The 18,398-nt window shown below is 42.4% G+C and overlaps 1 protein-coding gene across 3 annotated transcripts in view; it reads right to left on the bottom strand.

The window, feature by feature from the left end:
- RANBP17 (RAN binding protein 17) overlaps positions 1–11,943 on the bottom strand; it is a 219,227-nt gene extending 207,284 nt beyond the window's left edge. For 2 of the 3 annotated variants that reach the window (XM_056856025.1, XM_056856027.1), the window contains exons 1-3: positions 11,915–11,943; positions 3,804–3,953; positions 1,671–1,761 (exon numbers count right to left, since the gene is read on the bottom strand). In XM_056856025.1, coding sequence (XP_056712003.1) covers positions 1,671–1,761; positions 3,804–3,953; positions 11,915–11,932 — 259 coding nt within the window. In that variant the 5' untranslated portion in view covers positions 11,933–11,943. The remainder of the gene's footprint in view (positions 1–1,670; positions 1,762–3,803; positions 3,954–11,914) is intronic. The other variant, XM_056856026.1, reaches the window with a different exon arrangement.
- Between the last annotated feature and the right edge of the window lie 6,455 nt (positions 11,944–18,398).

Below are 18,398 nucleotides of genomic sequence, written 5' to 3'. Positions count from 1 at the left end.
TTTGTTCCAGACGACAGTTCTAAACATAATTACTGTGGATTAAATTTTACTGAACACAGTGGGATTTAATTCCCAATAAATGCATATAGGATGACAGTGAATCTGCTCCATCACATTACAAAATGAATACTAAATAAAAAGGAATCTCATAGTGCTTTAAATACTTAAAAAAAATACTCCAGCATAAAGGTTTTGCAGGGTAAGAGCCTAGTTATTCAGCTGCAGTAAGATTTTTTATATAGAGGGTATAAAAAACTCTTAGTAAAACTTGAGACTCCTCCACCTATTACAGATGTTAACTAGCTTAACAAAACTAGTGAATGATCACTGTTCAAGTTTATTAATACTGTCGACTGACCAATCACGTGCCAACACATCATAGTTGCCAGACACAATAGTTTTGCACCGCAGAATCACAGACTGCCCGTACACATAAAAGTGTAAGGTCAATAAAAGCAACCCCAGGTTAAAATTATCGTGAATGGTCACTGTATTTTTCCTTATTAGATCTTTAATTTTACATCATTCCATTCCATTGTGTAATTCTTGCATTTCCAGGCCCATTGACCCTATTTGATTTTCATAGCTCCTACATAAATGACAGCATAGGGAGGATCCACTCATTGCAGTTAAATAAATTGGCTCTAATCTATAAAAGTTTATGACGGAATAAAAAGTTGTTCGTCTTTAAGTGCCACTCCTATTTATTTTTCCTGCAACAGATTAACAGGGCTCCCTCTGGAACCATTGTGCCTCAACTTCTTCACGATTTTCTTAAACTCTCTCTTTTTAGCCTTTATACATCACCCCCTCTGCTCCATAAAAAAACTACAAAGGGCACACATTCCAGGTAGGGCTGCCAGCTCCGGGTTGGGAAATACCTAGAGATTTCGGGGGTGGAGCCTGAAGATGGGGTTTGGGGAGAGAAGGAACTTCAATGGGGAGGGGACATTGAAATCATCAAACATGCACAGATATGTTGCCCATTCTACCATGAAGTTAGATCAAAGTTTATTTCCCCCCTACTTGGTAAATTCCCTGATGGGTCAGTGGAGCTTTTGGCAAAAAAGCTCCTATTAGGAGAAGACCCTCAGCTTACGCTCCAAACTGCCAAGTGCTGCGATGTTGCTATTAAAATACGCAGAGTTTTATTAGAGAATGATTGTTAGAATATTTTACAATTTTATCAATCTTAATATGATAATTTTAACCAGGGGTTGATTTTATTGAACTTACACCTTTATATGTACTAGCAGTCTGTGATTCTGCCGTGCAAAACTATTGTGTCTGGAAATTTTGATGTGTTGGCACGTGATTGGTCAGTCGACCATATTAATAAACTTGACTTGAACTTCAATGGGGTATAATGCCAAAGCAGCCATTTTCTCAAGGTCAACTGATCTCTGTCGCCTGGAGATCAGTTGTAATAGTGGGAGATCTCCAGCCACTACCTGGAGGCGGGCAACCCTAGTTCCAGGTCACAGCTTAATCTAACTGTTAGAGCAATCAGAAACCTCAGAATTTGCTAGGATAAAACTGTGGACGACGTTTCGTCTCAAATTATTCTCTGACAAACTATTTTGTTAACAGAAGATACAAGCAATCTAAGATCTGAAATTTGATCTGATCAGTTATTTGCAATTTAAGTGGAGAAAATAAGCAGTACTTACTGATGTCCATTCTTTGCTGAACAGGTAAAGGGGTTGTTTTGCATACAAGTTTGGAGAGGCATGTTGCTGCCAAAAGTTGAGCATAAGATGTCTGGGGGGGAAAATACGCAATTATTACTATTTATTTAGTACATTTATATCCCTCCTTTTTATCATGACTAACTTTACTTCCACATAGGTTATCTGCTCTGTGCTCAATGCATTTGGGAAGACTTTTTCCTGCTTCCCCACAGCACCGTAGCTGACTTTTGCGGGCTCGTTGGTTTTCCCTGGCTTTTCTCCAATCTTTCTCAAAACCACTTCGCTCCACAATTTTGGGAGAGACCGCAGTAAAGACTAGATGGCTGCTGTATGGGGGGGGGGAGGAATTCAGATTTTCCTGCGAACCTGGCTAGCCATCTTCCCTAACCCTGTCCCTCAGGCAGCCATTTCCTCCTGGGGAGTGCTTTAAAAAATATTGGCATGAGAATATTGTTATATCAATATAACATTATACCAATATGCATACCAGCTTCCTTAAATTCCCAGCCTTCATTAAAAAAAAAAGTTAGGACAGCATTCAAAAACATTATCGTCTATCTGAAGTGATATTCCACCACCCCAGCTCTTCACTTTACAAATGTAAACAAGGTCTTCCACCTGGCTTAAGCACTGAATTCAAAGGTGGCAATAATAGTGAAACGAACCTTTCTATAAACCAGCCTAATTCAGCGTTTCTCAACCAGGGTTCCCTGGAACCCTAGGGTTCCACAAAAAATCGTGATGAATAGGCTGATCATATGTAAATCATATGTAATCATATATAATCAAAAGTAGGGTTCCCTGAGACATGAATATTAGTTCAAGGATTCCGCAAGGCTAAAAAGGTTGAGAAACGCTGATCTAGGTTGTTAGATATCATCCAATTACACAGTCTTGCAACAAGAACGGCGTCCCTTAACATCCTGTTATCTGTATTGAGCTGGTCTCGTACATTTTGATGGAAGATCCAGCTGAGTCTTGAGACATACAGTGCAAGCACATAAAATGCTTAGCCTGAGAGCATCTACAGCTACCTGCCAGCACGGTATGATGTCACAGAGGCTCACAGTGATGCAACGCCAGCAACACAGTGCTTGTGTCACACTTGAAAACTTAAGATTAAAATACTTAAGGGTTTGCTCTTGCTTTGATAAGAGTAACAAATAGGGTCGCCAGCTCTGGGTTGGGAAATACCTGGAGATTTGGGGGGTGGATCCTAGGGAGGGCAGGGTTTGGGGAGGGGAGGGAACTCAGGAGGATATAACGCCATCGAGTCTACCCTCCAAAGCAGCCATTTTCTCCAGGTGAACTGATCTCTATTGGCTGGAATGCATAAGTTTAAATTTGCTAGATCACAGCACTGAGCTGAATTGGACTCTGCCCAGAATGCTTCTACCATTTCACCCAAGAGAGCTTGTATTCCATTCCTCTAAACCAAACCATACCTTGTAGATAGGAAGCAGACCAAACAGCTCTCAGGAGTTTACATTAATACAATGAGCACGTTATTCTCATGTATTAATGACTGTGTCCATTTTTACCCTGATGGGTTTCTCAGATGTGTCACCGAAAGTCTAGACCGAAAGGAACAAATTGGTTCCGAAAGGTGCTTTGCCAAAACGATAGAGACTGTGGACCATAGCACTGTGTACAGTTCGTACTGTCTGTGGCTGTGAGTGTGATCCTTTATGTAATTTCTGCATCACAATGGGTCACATTAATGCTTCAGCTTTGTTTCAGCTGTTTCAGATTTCTGCAATCCAAATCCTATTGCATTGTTTATCAGGTGTTCCATCCTTGTGACCGTACTGATTTACACTGTGTAATCCGCCTCGTGTCTTGTGAGAAAGGCAGACTATAAACAATGTTAATAAATAAACATAGTTGAAAGAAAAAGCAGCTCCTCTTCTAGTTCTGTACCACTTGACTTTAGGGGGTCTTCTTTCCAATCTAAGGAAATGCTCTGTCCCATACAACTTTTAAATCTAATATCGCTGCATGTAACAGACAAAAAAGTACTGACATAGAAACAGACCTGAGCTCTGACATGTCGCTTTTTGCTAACAAGCATATAGGAATATGTATTCCACTACAAAGTTTTCAAGCACTTACCGTTCCTTGTTCCAGTAACAGCTGACATTGGCTGAGACATTCAGGACTGTTAATAAGTTCCAGGAGCACCTTCTCTGCTTGTATTCGCTGAGCTAAGTCAGTCCCCTCATAAAGCTGTTTACAAAGAACTTCTAGATCGGCCAAACTCTGCTGAGAGGGGGGGAGAGAAACCTGATGTTAAGATCAATGTATGCAACCCCTTCAATATTCCTACATCGCTTGAAGTTTTCAACAAAGATAAATAGTAACCTGGTAACTCAAAGCATACTTGAGAGCCAGCGTGGTGTCGTGGTTAAAAGTGGTGGTTTGGAGCGGTGGAGTCTGATCTGGAGAACCGGGTTTGATTCCCCACTCCTCCACATGAGCGGCGGAGGCTAATCTAGTGGATTTGTTTCCCCACTCCTCCACATGAAGCCAGATGGGTGACCCTGGGCTAGTCACAGCTCTCTCTGAACTCTCTCAGCCCCACCTACCTCACAGGGTGTCTGTTGTGGGGAGAGGAAGGGAAGGTGATTGTAAGCTGGTTTGATTCTCCCTTAAGTGGTAGAGAAAGTCGGCATATAAAAACCAACTCTTCTTCTTCTAACATAAACAAAAAGGTGTAAGTCAGACCACTGGTCCATCTAGCTCAGCACTGTCTTCTTTGACTGGAATTCAGGAGAAAGCATTACCCAACACCTGTTACCTGATTTCCTTTAACTGTAGGTGACAGGGATTGAGCCCAAGACCTTGCAGATTTAAGTTATAGAGCATTCGCTTTGCAAGTAAATAGAGTATAAAACTCATGTGCATTTATTTATTTACTTCATGTATACCCTGCCTTTCTCCCCAATGTAGGCCCAAAGAAGCTTACATCATTTCCTTCTCCTCCATTTTATCCTCACAACAACTCTGTGAGGTAGGTTAGGCTGAGAGAGTGTGACTGGCCCAAGGTCACCCAGCGATATTCTGTGGCAGAGTGAGATTTGAACCTGAGCCTTTCAAATCCAGTACTCTAACCACTATGCAACAGTGGGAAAATGTGGACTGAATACTACTTACCGACTTCCTGTAGAGCGTTTGGTCCGAGCGCCATTGTTTCCTGGGGGCTCCCAGGAGACACCAAGAGTCGTTTAGATTTGGAGTGCAAAAAGCACTCCAACTCGGTCCTAAATAGTGGATCGGGAAGCAGGAAATTCCCCTGCAGCCTTCAAGAGTGGTTTGGACTCCCATATTCTCTGAGAGAGCTTTTATTAAGCCTCTCTTAGACTTGGACGTTGTCCCCGCCGGCACATAGGGGCCACCATTGCCACGGACGACTCTTTGGATTATAGGCTTTGACCTCTATACATTAACATCAAATAATCTATGAAAAGAACAAGAAGCCTCACCTTTGGAAGTCAGAGTGAGTAAAAAGACACTTTTTGCCTTTATCTTGATTGAGAAGACCTGAATGACGATACAAACACCTACGAAAACCGGCGACTCCCTGCCCAGCGTAACGAGACTTTTAAAATAAACAAATGCCATTAAATGAACTGACTAAGACCTTATCAACTTGATCAGTGAGAAGACGCAATAAAAGGGACTTTTGAATGACTTTACAACTACCAATTAAATGCTTTGAGGGGAGGGAGGGAGACGAAAACCTTCCCCCCCCTTCCGGCTTTCTTTGATTCAATGTCCAGCCACGTCGCCTCTTAAGACTGGAAGATAATAAGAAGGGCTTTGTTACCATCGAAAAGACAGGGCAGATTGGAAGACTTGAAGTGAATCTTCCCGGTGTAACCATCAAATCGTTCCTACCACTTAACCACCGAGAGGAGACGACGCAGGGTCTATGATACTGAAGTCTCCTGTCTACTTTCTTTTCTTTATCTGTGCTGCTTTGAAGCGTAATTGAGGATATCTTGAAAATTACAAAGCCTGCTTCTATATAAGAATACAAGCAGATATGTCAAACAAGAGGATGGAAGAGATGTTACTCAAACAAATGGACATGTTTGCAGTGCAACAAGATTTAGTCTTTGAAAAACAACAAGCGCTCTCACATCAAGTATTTCAACTAGCTGAGGTGATGAATATCCTATTTAAATCAATTAATGGAAAACTGGACACAATTATTGAGGAGATCCACGATATGAAGACCCAAGATATGACAACAATTATGTCAATGGAAAAAAATGACAATGAATTAGAACAATTTATTTTTAAAGAGGTAGCTGCAAGTGACCAGCTGGCAATGAGAGAGAGCAACATGAGAGAACTCAATACCTCTACAATCTACTTGTCTGAGTTACTGCTGACAGGAGGAACATTATTATCCCAAGAAAACACTTCCTGGCAGCCAGCGATGGAGGGAGACATGACGAAGGATTTTACCAAGAAGCTGCTGGAAATTTTAACAAGAAGCCAATGGATACAATCACTGGGATCTTTTTTTACATTTTCAGAGGCCAGAATTGCAGCTACTATATTGAAAAACGGGGGGTGGGGATTGGGAAATAAAGAAGGACTGGCAGATCCCCTCCCAAAACAAGATAATGGCTAAAATGATGCTTATTTTTGGGGTGTAAGGGAGCCACGGTGGATTTACTTTGATGAATTTCTAATGGGAAAATTTGTTTATGTATTGATCTAATCCCTTTATTATAGAATAATAGAATGTTATATAGAGACAATGATGATAATATTATAACTAGGTAGGACTTGAAATTGCTTATAGAAGTAGTATAGATGGCTTAAAGCAAGTCTGTATGAGAGAAAATAAGGATTAGAAATTAATTTGAAATGCAAAAGTGTTAACCAGTAGAATTAGTGACTGAAGAAGATGCGGGGAAGTCACATATAGTAGATAGCATTGAATATTATAGATAACATATTCTCAGTAATAGCAATGAATTTTTTTTGTTACAAGCAGTTACAACTGAATATATTGTTGAGATATGTTTATTTTTGTTGAATTGTAGAAAATAATAAAAATAATTAAAAAAAAAAAGAATACTACTTACCAACACCAACATACAGACAATATATGAATTCTTTCCAGCCTATTGCAGGGTGATGGTCACTTTCACCCAAATCCTTCCACTCACTTCTCAAAAGTAATTCACAAATCACACTGGAAAAGCCCCCTGGCACTGAAGTGACACATGCAACAAGGAACAGAGGCGCTATTTCTATCTGCTGCAAAATGTAAGAGCCTGCTCCAGAGATTAAATTTCCTTGACAAGTGAAATCAGCAGTTCTTTTTTTCCCCCACCACAACAAACAAGAAAGGAGGACAAAGTTAACAATGAGAATCGATATTTTCAATGTTGTGTTTGATCTCTGTCGTTTATTTCTCATTTGCTAAGAGAGGATGGAAATTTAGTTTTCGCCTTGTCTCTCACTCTACAGCAGACTTCAGGATAATCCTTGCAAACCAGACGGGGACGAAACGTAGGTTACTGTTTGGCCAAACACCTGTACTAGGCTTGATTTGTTTTTCATACCCCGACTTAGGGGCACAGGGTAACAATAAGAAGAATGATGCTCATACACTGAGAAAACATGTGTTCCCACAACAAAATTCATTCAGTTTCCATCTCCTGTGAGCATCACTGAGCCCACTGAGACATTGAGGAAATCTGGTTACAATTCAAATGAAGATAAATGTCTGCTGAGCTTCCTCTAGCCCAGGACTTTGCTAAATGCTTACTGTTTCCCTTCTTGAACACAACAAAATCTCCCAAGAAAAAGTTAATTTGGCTACTCAACTTCATTTGCACTATTCCGGAAGGAGTGGCCAAATGTAAGAGAGAATTGACATGCAGTCCTACTACAAGTCGGTCAATCAGATCTTCCCTAAATATCTGAAGGCCATTTGCATATTCAAAAATGTACACAATTAGCGAACGTTCCTGGGCACATTTGCTATATTTTGTGAACCAAACAATGGGTCCACGGCAGCCGTGCAGTAACTCAATGTGAAACACCCCTAACCCTGCCCTCCTCAACTCCGCCCCCAAAACCTCCCACCGGTGGCGAAGAGGGACCTGGCAACCCTACGTGCTCTCTAGGGATCGGAAGTTTAAAATTAGCACCTTGAATTTGGCCCAAAAATAAAGTGGAAGTCGAGGATTAATGTTACCTAATTCTTACAAATGGGCCACCACTTTCTGGATCAGTTGACTCTTCCTGAATGGTCTTCAGTGGGATCCAGACACTGAGCACATTACAATTACTCGAGCAAGATCAACAGTTAGTTTTTTCTAGCAGTTAGAGCGGTTCCTCAGTGGAACAGGCTTCCTCGGGAGGTGGTGAGCTCTCCTTCCCTGGAGGTTTTTAAGAAGAGGTTAGATGGCCATCTGTCAACAATGCTGATTCGATGACCTTAGGCAGATCATGAAAGGGAGGGCACCTTGGGCCATCTTCTGGGCATGAAGTATGGGTCACTGTGTGTGTGTGTGGGAGGTAGTTTTGAATTTCCTTCATTGTGCAGGGGGTTGGACTAGATGACCCTGGTGGTCCCTTCCAACTCTATGATTCTAACAGCTCATTCCTGAAAGGAATGCCTGTGCCAGACTTAGGAGGCAACCCACCTGGCGCCTAAAAGGTGGCGTATCTCACCCAAAAAAAGGGGGTGTCAGCCCCGCCCACCCGGCCAGTGCCAGAACGCCCCGGGAATGCCTCCCGGGTCACCGCTGCGGCCTGTGCCGGAGTCCGGATGCCAGTGGGAGGCTGCAGCGGCATCTGGCTCCAGCGCTGCCGCGGCGGCGGCCAGGGACTGGTGTCCAAGCCTGCACTCCAGTGCTGGGGCCACTAACGCTAGCGTGCGCCTTCCGGGCGCCGGCAGTGTGGGCCCTTGCACCAGCGGAGGCCTTCATTGGCCTCCCAAGGCCTTTGGGTCGGGCCGCTGGTACATTTGAGGAATGGGCTGTGACAATCGCAAGATCCAGAAATGCGTGTAGCTGGGGCTTCAGTCATAACTAGAGGAATCTACTCCTGCCCAGACTCTGCAAGGCCACATCCAGGAACATTCCCAAGCTCTAAAGCTTATCTCCCAGCATCGTGTGATCATATCCAGGACAGATAGACTCCAGCTCAGATCATTATGGGCTGGATCCAACCAGCTTTTTTGCTAGTAAAAAAGGGAGGAGGAATCCCCTTTGACCACGCAAAAAGGCCATGCTGAGGATCATGGGACTTTCATGAACAAAAGCCTACAACAGGCTATAGTAAGGAGGAGAACTGAGCAAGTCTGAGGGGAGGCTCAGTGGTAGAGCATCTGCTTGGTCTGCAGACGGTCCCAGGTTCAATCCCCAGCATCTCCAGTTAAAGGGACTAGGCAAGTAGGTGATGTGAAAGACCTGTACCTGAGACCCTGGAGAGCCACTGCTGGTCTGAGTAGACAATACTGACTTTGATGGACCAAGCGTCTGATTCAGTATAAGGCAGCTTCATGTGTTCATGTGTTTCACTTGTTATCACTCCTCTGAAGATTTTGGGTCTCCATTTGGATTATGCATGCTGTTTCTGTCAGAGGTTGCCTCGCTCTCCCCTTGCATTTCCCCACGTTTTGCTCGCATTTTCAAATAGTCAGATTACTCTTAAGCGATAGTCATTCTCAGGTTACTGCAGGGATTGCCAGCTTCCTGGGACTTATTTTAAATTACTCTAATCCACGTTTATGATTTTAAGTAAGAGTCCCACTTTAGTCTTAAAACCTTCTTTTAACCTAAATATGTATATATTTATTTTATGCCAATAAAGGTTTTGATATTGAAATTCGAGATAAAACAGGTCCCTCAAAACCCAGGCAAAATGTGGGGAAACGCAGGGGGAGAGCGAGGTGACCTCCGATGGTCAGAAATAGCATGCATAATCCAAAGACCTGAAGTCATCAGAGGGGTGATGGCGAGTGGAACAGCCATGCATAAAAGACCTGAGTGAAAAAAAGCTGACTGAATCCAACCCACTGTGTTCACCCCCAGAATGATCCCCTATTCAAAGAGATTTCTAGGACTTTGGGAGAACAGCGGGTGTTATGTTAGGACAAAGCAACCTAACTGGTCAACTACGGCTGCACAGGTTAATAACACTTCCGTGGTAATCAAGCCACTAGTGGCCCCCTCCCCCCTGCCAAGTATAGAAAAATAAATCAAAGATGTGACCTGCCACATTTTAGTCCAAAAGAGCCACAGTAGTCATTATGGTGTAGCCCAAAGCACCTTCTACCAACTTTGGTTGGTGCAGTAGCTATTGGCTGGATTACTGAGATGCACTCTGTGTTATACTACATGAAAACTCTTCAGAAACTTGCAACTGTCCCAGAACACAGACTCAAGACTATTTAATTTAACAGGGCCAAATATACCCTAACAGTGTATAAAGAACTTTGTTAGTAGTCTATTTCTGGACACAATTCAAAGTGTCAGATTTGACCTACTGAACCCCCTAAATGGCCTAGGACCAGGGTACCTCAAGAACCGGCTTTTTCCATACAAACCTATCCAACTGCAAAGATCTCTGCTTAGAGGTCTGACTCTGGGTTCCCATTCACCTTGGCAAGCAAAACAGATGGCTCCAAGGTACAAGGCCTTCTTGGTGATGACACCTCATTTATGGAACTCACTTCCTGTGTCTATTCCACTGGCACCTACGCTAATGGCTTTTAAATACAAGGCAAAATCTCCCAGGCTTTTAATGGTCTTTAATGTTTTAATCCCTTGACGGTTTAATTTGCTGGTTGATATTTCTCTCTCTTTTAACTTTTGTACTCTGCTGTTTCCTTGCAATGCTTTTACAGTACGTTGTGGCCATTTTAAACAAACAATACAAAAATGAAATCTCAAGACCCACCAATAAATGGGTGGGGGAGGACAGTGCCTTTAATAAAGAAAAGCATTACAGATATGAAATTCACTTTTGATGCCAAGAAATCCAGAGAAGCGCCTAGCAAACATCACCACATGTGATACCTTAACAAACTGAGAAATCGCCACATGATACCTTAACAAACTGAGAAAATGTACATTTACCACTACAATTGCAATGGCATTTGTCTCTCCAGGCAGATGTTATATCTAAATCTCAAACATCCCAGGGTAAAAATGGAGAAGTTGGTCCTCCATTAACACTTTACACAGAAAAAATGCTTTGGGGGTACATAAAACTCCTGTCTGAACAGTCATTAGAAACCACAGAGTGAAGAGATACCCCACCCACCCAGCCAGCCATGTATGCAGTGAAAAAAATGCTTTCTAGCCAGCACCAATGAAAGCAATGTGGCTGCTTTTTGGGGGGTGGGGGTGGGGGGGGTAATCAGAGGAATAAAGGATGGGGCTGAAACACAGAACTGCTACAGATGAGCATGCCAAAAGAGTTACCCACTAGAGTAAACAGCCCACACCGAGCACACGGGGCACCCTAACCAACTCTGCCCTCTCCTCAGTCGCAGGACCCCTTCACGAATTCCATCCTGCTGCAGAATTATCCCCCTGGCATTCTCCAACACACACAAAAATACCCGCTGGTTTCATAAAGACCCTTTTCCCTGTGTTGTGCCCCCCCCTCCACACACACAAACACACACACACAGATATTCTGCTTTATCCTCACCCTTTCCTTGCACCCCTTCTCACCCTTTTTCCTGTGTTGTGCCAAAACCCCCACCCACCCACACACACACAAATATTCTGCGCCATACCCACCCTTCCCTGGCACCCCTCGTGCCAACATCGCTCCCCATTTCCGACAGGCACGCCTGAACTTGGCACCTGCCCGTCCGCCTCTCCCCCCCCCCCCACGACCAGCACCATCAGTCCACAACCCTACCCTCTCGGCTGGCACACACCCTTGCAACACCCTCACAACATGGGGGTGAAGGTGGGGGGGTGACACCTCCTTTCCCCCCCACCCCACCACACACATGTCCCTTTCCCCACCCCACGCAGCCTCCAAGCATTGAGGGCGACATCCCCACGGCGACCCACCTGGAGGCTCCCCACCCCCACCCGTGGCCCTGCCCTGCCCTCCCCTCCCTCCAGGGGGCGCTGCCACCCTCCCGCGCCCCGCCACCCCCTTCCCTCCAGGGCGGCCTACCAGCCCCCTCGCCCAGGGCACCGCCAACGGCTTCCAGGCGTACAGACCTGGCCGCTCAGCGCCATCTTCCACGGCGGGCGGGCGGGCGGGCGGGAGAGGGCGACGCCGACGGGAGCCCGCCGAGGGGAGGGGAGGGGAGGCGGCGACGCCGGGCGAGAGGGGGGCGGGGCGAGGGGCGGGGCCCGGCGGCAGGAGGAGGAAGCGGCCGCCCCGCAGGAGCCAATCGGAGCGAGGCGGCGGGAGAGGGAGAGGGCGGGCACGGCGGAGGGGAAAGGAGGGGGGGAAGCGCGTGGGACTCTAGCCTGGCCAGGGTGGGCGAGCATTGGTCCGAGGGGGAGGCCGGCTCTCCCTCGCTTCTATCTTTCGCCCCTTTGGACGTTTCATGTGTGTGAAGAGATCTGCTTTCCTGAAGAAGTAATAATAATAATAATGATGGTGATAATAATAATAATAATAAAGTAATAAATAATAAAAATAAAAAGTAAATAATAAAAGTAATAAGTAATAAATAAATGAAATAATAATAAAATCATAAAAATAAAAGTAATAAGTAATAAATGAAATAATAATAAAATAATAAAAATAAAAAGTAAATAATAAAAATAAAAAGTAGATAATAAAAATAATAAAAGTAATAAGTAATAAATAAATAAATAATAATAAAATAATAAAAATAAAAAGTAGATCATAAAAATAAAAGTAATAAGTAATAAATAAATAATAATAAAATAATAAAAATAAAAAGTAAATAATAAAAATAAAAAGTAGATCATAAAAATAATAAAAGTAATAAGTAATAAATAAATAAATAATAATAAAATAATAAAAATAAAAAGTAGATCATAAAAATAAAAGTAATAAGTAATAAATAAATAATAATAAAATAATAAAAATAAAAAGTAAATAATAAAAATAAAAAGTAGATCATAAAAATAATAAAAGTAATAAGTAATAAATAAATTAAATAATAAAATAAAAAGTAAATAATAAAATAATAAAAGTAATAAGTAATAAATAAATTAAATAATAATTAAATAAATAATAAAAATAAAAAGATCATAAAAATAATAAAAGTAATAAATAATAAATAAATAATAAAATAATAAAAGTAAAAAGTAAATAATAAAAATAAAAAGTAGATCATAAACATAATAAAATAATAACAGTAATAAGAGATAAATAAATTAAATAAAAATAAATAATAAAAATTAAATAATAAAATAATAATAGTAATAAGTAATAAATAAATTAAATAATAAATAAATAAAAAAACCAGGAGGCTGAAGTCGGTTCCCAGCTGGTTCCCTATTCCCAGTCCCTTATTCACATTTCCCGGTCCCTGAATTATATGGACTGTTTAAAAGCCCTGCGCCCCAAGATCATTTTTTATATATGCCGCTACTGCTGCAAGACTGGTTTATGCAGCAAAATGGAAGCTTTCGGAGATACCGGACAAGACGGACTGGATAAACAAAATGCTGGAACTAAAAGAAATGGCTAAACTTACAGCATTGATAAATTTAAAGGAGAGCACAGAATTTGTGGGAGAATGGGAGGCATGGAAAATATGTTGTGAAAATGAATTAAAGCTGGGAAGGTTATATTTTGATCTAATTCAAACGAGAGAAGTAGAAGTATTAAGGATATTGATTTAGATTAAAAGAATTGTAATTAGATTGATATAAGAAAAATATACTGAATTAGAATTTAAATGCAAAGGGGACAATTAAGTTATCAAATAGATAGAGGAGGGGAGAGGGGAAGTCAATGAAATACTAGCATTAATTAGTTATTTGGTTATGAAAATTAATGTTTATATCATATAACAATGTTATTGAATGATGCAAATTATTGTGATATAAAAAAACAATAAAAATTAAAAAAAAAATCCTCTGCGCCCCAAAATAAGAATTGGACCGTCAACATATATATATATATACACACACACACACACCACATTCAGGGGACTTTTCCTTATTTTATTTTTTAAATGTTTTATTAAATTTTCAAAATAAACAAACAAGCATGCAATACACATACATTCAAACCATTTAAACTCCTTCGGGGAGTCTGTTTCACCATACATCTCAAAATCTCCTACATTAACATTATAATCTAAATAAAATCCTCCATGTTATCTGTTAATTTTTTTTAATAATCTAGATTTGCTTTTAATGATCTATCCCTATTGTTTAATAAGGGACTTTTCCTTATTTTGAGGTGTAAATAGGGTTGCCAAGCTGCAGGTGGTGGCTGGAGATTTCCTGCTATTACAACTGATCTCCAGCCGACAGAGATCAGTCCCCCTGGAGAAAATGGCCGCTTTGGCAATTGGACTCTATGGCATTGAAGTCCCTCCCCAAACCCCGCCCTCCTCAGGTTCCGCCCCAAAAATCTCCCGCCAGTGGCCAAGAGGGACCTGGCATCCCTATCTGCAACCCAAAACGAGGATTGGACCACCGCATATCATACGCCCCCACATTCAGGGGACTTTTCCTTATTTTGGGGTGCAGAGCTTTTAAATTATTCTCAATATCATTCAGGAACTAGGAAATGTGAATAAGGAACTGGGAACAGGGAACCAACTTCAGCCTCCTAAAAGAACCAGAGTGCGTCGTGATCAATCCGGAGTCGCGCTTTGCAGATTGATTGTCGCATAAACTTTCATGGACTTTGGCAGAGGGATGAAGGGTTAGTCTCGCTTGCCATTCCCTTTGGGAATGGGGCCAAAGGGGCCATGAAATGAAAGAGGTAGCAAGTTAGGTCAGTGCCATGGAAAGTGCAAACGGTTGCTGGTGAGCATAGCAAGAGCCACCCGCAGGCAGCCAAAATAATAATTAGCACCAGCATCGTTTTCCTGGCTTGGCCATGCTAATTTTCAGCACTAACAAGGAAAGGAAACCTTGGTCTTGAATGAGGCCAACATGAGATGGATTGACTCAATCCAGGAAGTCACGGCCCTCAGTTTGCAAGGCCTGAGCAAGGCTGTTAACAACAGGACGTTTGGGAGGTCATTAATTCATAGGGTCACCATAGCTACCACCTGGAGGTTGGTAACCCTGGTCAGAAGCGACTTGTCAGCACTTAACACACACACACACACACACACACACATCGTCCTCAGCTGCACAACAGCAACTAGGAGCAGGAAGCACTTTGGCTCGGGACAATGGCTTGCCACTGCTACTTTACCCATCCAGTCCATTCTCACCAGTCCAGCAGCAGCTTTGAAGATTTTCAGAAAGCAAGTCTGAGAGATTCCCAATGACTTATCTCATGGGGATGATTGAAACATGCCTTTTCTATCTTCATTCCTCTGATAATCTGTTGGGTGTTAAATTATGTGTTTTCCCTGGCCACGCTTTTTCACCAGCATCGTCCCAAGAAAACTCAGGAAGGCAGAACAGATCCGAGTCCGGCAGCACCGTCGAGACCAAGAAGAATTTCGGGGCACAGAAGCATTCGCGAGTCAAAGCTACCTTCCTCAGATACGAGTAGGAATGGAGATCTGGGTCTTTTTATCCCAGTCAGAGGGCGGTAGGGGTGTTTATAGAGAATTATCGCAAAGGATGCAGAGGTCCCCAATGAATCAGCTCGATAAAAGCAGCGGGGAAATGCTGGGGGGGGGGGCAGATGAAGGCAAAAGATGATCTTACTAGGGAGAGGTTTTTTCTTCTGCAACATTTGGAGAGGGACCCTAAGCTGGAAAGCGAAGGCGACTTATTACAGGCACGTGCAAAGGGCTTTCTGTTTCCCGCCCCACCCCCTTGGGGGGTAGGTCGCTCTCATTCCCTTTTCCTGAGTGGGTTTCTCAAGGTCATCTCGCAAGAATGCGAGGTAAACCAGGGGTATAAAACCCGTTCTCTGCACTCCCAAAGCCTAATGCACGGGAGGTTTTGCCTTGGATTTGCCACTCTTTGGATGCACATTTTCCTCCTCTGAATTCTCAAAACTCAACAATAATCCCCCATGCAGAGTTTTGAGAATTCGGATGGATGGGGGGGGGGGGGAGTGCATCTATAGCACTGGTTCCCAACCAGGGGTCCATGGACCCCCAGGGATCCACGAGAACTAAATTAAGGTCCGTGAAACAAAGTTATAAACCCATAATAAATTAATATTTTCAATTAAAAGTTCTCTATTATAAAATATATATATTCAAATATAATTCTAAGTTTAATGTTTAACTAACAGTTATGATTAAAGTTTATTTTCAAATTCCCGGAATTTTTATTTTGAACCTTGGGGTCCCTGCACCGAACAAAAAAGTCCTAGTGGTCCCTGGTCAAAAAAAGGTTGGGAACCACTGATCTGTAGAGTGGCAAATCCAATGCAAAACCTTCCATGAATAAATGGCCTAAGTTTCTTGTTTATCACAGCCTGTTGGAGACATTATATATCCCGTCAGTACTTGGAGTGGAGGGTGAGGCCTTGCCCTTTCGTGGGCAGGCTGTTTACAACTCCAAGCCGAAGGAAAGAGAGATAAGGAGCCTCAACAAAGGGCAATGCTTTATTAAAATGCTCCTTGCCTCTCGGAATGGGAGCCTGGGTTTGTTTGGAATTGTTAATTGGATTAAGGAATCATCTGCAGAGAATGGGCATAAAGAGGAAATGATTTCTAGTCTCTCAGTAGGGCTCATGGGCTGGGGAGGACCTCAAAGCCACAGAGCCCCTGTTGCCACTTGCGTTCCTTTTTAGATACAAAAACCCTACCAATGATTGACAGACTTCAGAAAAGCAGCAAAAGCTTTGACTGGATTCCAAAGTCCAGGCATGGGGTCAGTGCTTTTACACTCAACCTCTTCCTACCTCTGAGCTCACTTTCCCCCTGAGAAATGTAATGTTCAACTCCTTTGCCCTTCATTTGTCCCTTGGGGCAGTGTTGGGTTGTTGGATAGAGTGACTGTCCACTTTTTTGCTCTCCTAGACTTGGCAGAGTGTTAAGCTGCAGTTCTGCAGTCAAAAGCTCTGCTCGCGACCTGAGTTCGATCCCGACGGAAGTCGGTTTCAGGTAGGCGGCTCAAGGTTGACTCAGCCTTCCATCCTTCCGAGGTCGGTGAAATGAGTACCCAGCTTGCTGGGGGTAAAGGGAAGATGACTGGGGACGGCACTGGCAAACCACCCCGTAAACAAAGTCTGCCTTGGAAACGTCAGGATGTGATGTCACCCCATGGTGTGATGTCACCCCATGGGTCAGGAATGACCTGGTGCTTGCACAGGGGACCTTTACCTTTACCTTTAGACTTGGCAGGAGGGAGGAATGGGAGGACGACATATGAACCGTCTTTTCGGAGGAGATGCTTCCGAACTGCCCTTGTTCGAATACAAAAAGTGGATGAAAAGCTTTCTCAGATGATTTCGCTGCTTCCAGTGAGCCACGGAGCCCTAATCTTAAATCTTAATGCCAAGACAAACAAAGATAGTTGTTCTCCAGAAAGGGAGGAAAATGTGCTCTGGAGCAGCACATGCATGGTGAAACTGAGGAATTTTTCACCCTAAGGCTATCGACTGACAGACAAGAGATTTCTGTGGTGCTTTGAGAAACCCTGAATGATTCCTTAAAGGTCAGTGGGGAATAAGAGAGGGGTTAGTGAATTTTTATGGGGTGTGTGTATGTTATTGATGTTTTGATGTATTCTGTCATATAGCATATTATTTTTTTGACAAGGTTTTACTTTCATTCAAAAGACGAGCTTGGACTCCTTCGCACAATCAAAGGATGTTTGTACCATTAAAAGGTGAGTTCTCAAGCCTGTGAATTTTAAAAAGAAGAATCTATTATCTCTGTTATCTAATACATTTATTTACATATACTTATTTACATTTAATTTGTTGATAAGCAACCTGTCACTTATTAAAGATTTCCATCTACTGTATCTATCCTCTCTCTCTCTCTCTCTCTCTCTTTCTCTCATACTGCTCATACAGCTACAGCCTTGAGCAGAAAATAAAGGAATAAAAATGCCTTACTTAGTGTTATTCTTTTGGTATTTAATTATTTTCCCTATAAACTTTGCCACAAACAGAGTAACAGAATCATTTGTATCTGATAATAGCCACGTCACCTGGGCCCTCGTACTGCCAGATGCCTTGTTGGACATTTCCATATTTTTAAATAAAGGAGTATTTAAACTGGCCCTCAGCTTATTAAATATAGGACACTCCACGATCATATGTTCAATAGTTTCAACTTTGTCATGTGAGCCTCTACATGTTCTATTTGAGTATGGCACTTTTTTATATCTGCCCTCCAAAGCCACCGAAGGAAGGGCATTCATTCTTGCCAAAGTAAAAACTCTTCTGAGCTTTGGTATTGTCAGGCGATAGAAATATTTCAGCAGTTGCATCGGAAAGAAACTACCCCAAAAAGAAGCCAGGCATACCCTACAAACCCTAACAAATTTACTGTTAGAGTCCAATTCCTTTACTTGCATTTTGACTAGTGTAGTTATTTCTATGGTCTCTGTAGTCTTTACCATGTCATTTGTAATTCCTAGACATTTCATTTTCTTTTCCAATAAATGATCCCAT

This window comes from Euleptes europaea, chromosome 10, assembly GCF_029931775.1.
Source record: "Euleptes europaea isolate rEulEur1 chromosome 10, rEulEur1.hap1, whole genome shotgun sequence".
In the NCBI taxonomy this organism is placed as follows: domain Eukaryota; kingdom Metazoa; phylum Chordata; class Lepidosauria; order Squamata; family Sphaerodactylidae; genus Euleptes; species Euleptes europaea.
The sequence above is the reverse complement of the archived record's forward strand: the minus strand, read 5'-3'. Positions and strand labels throughout refer to the sequence as shown.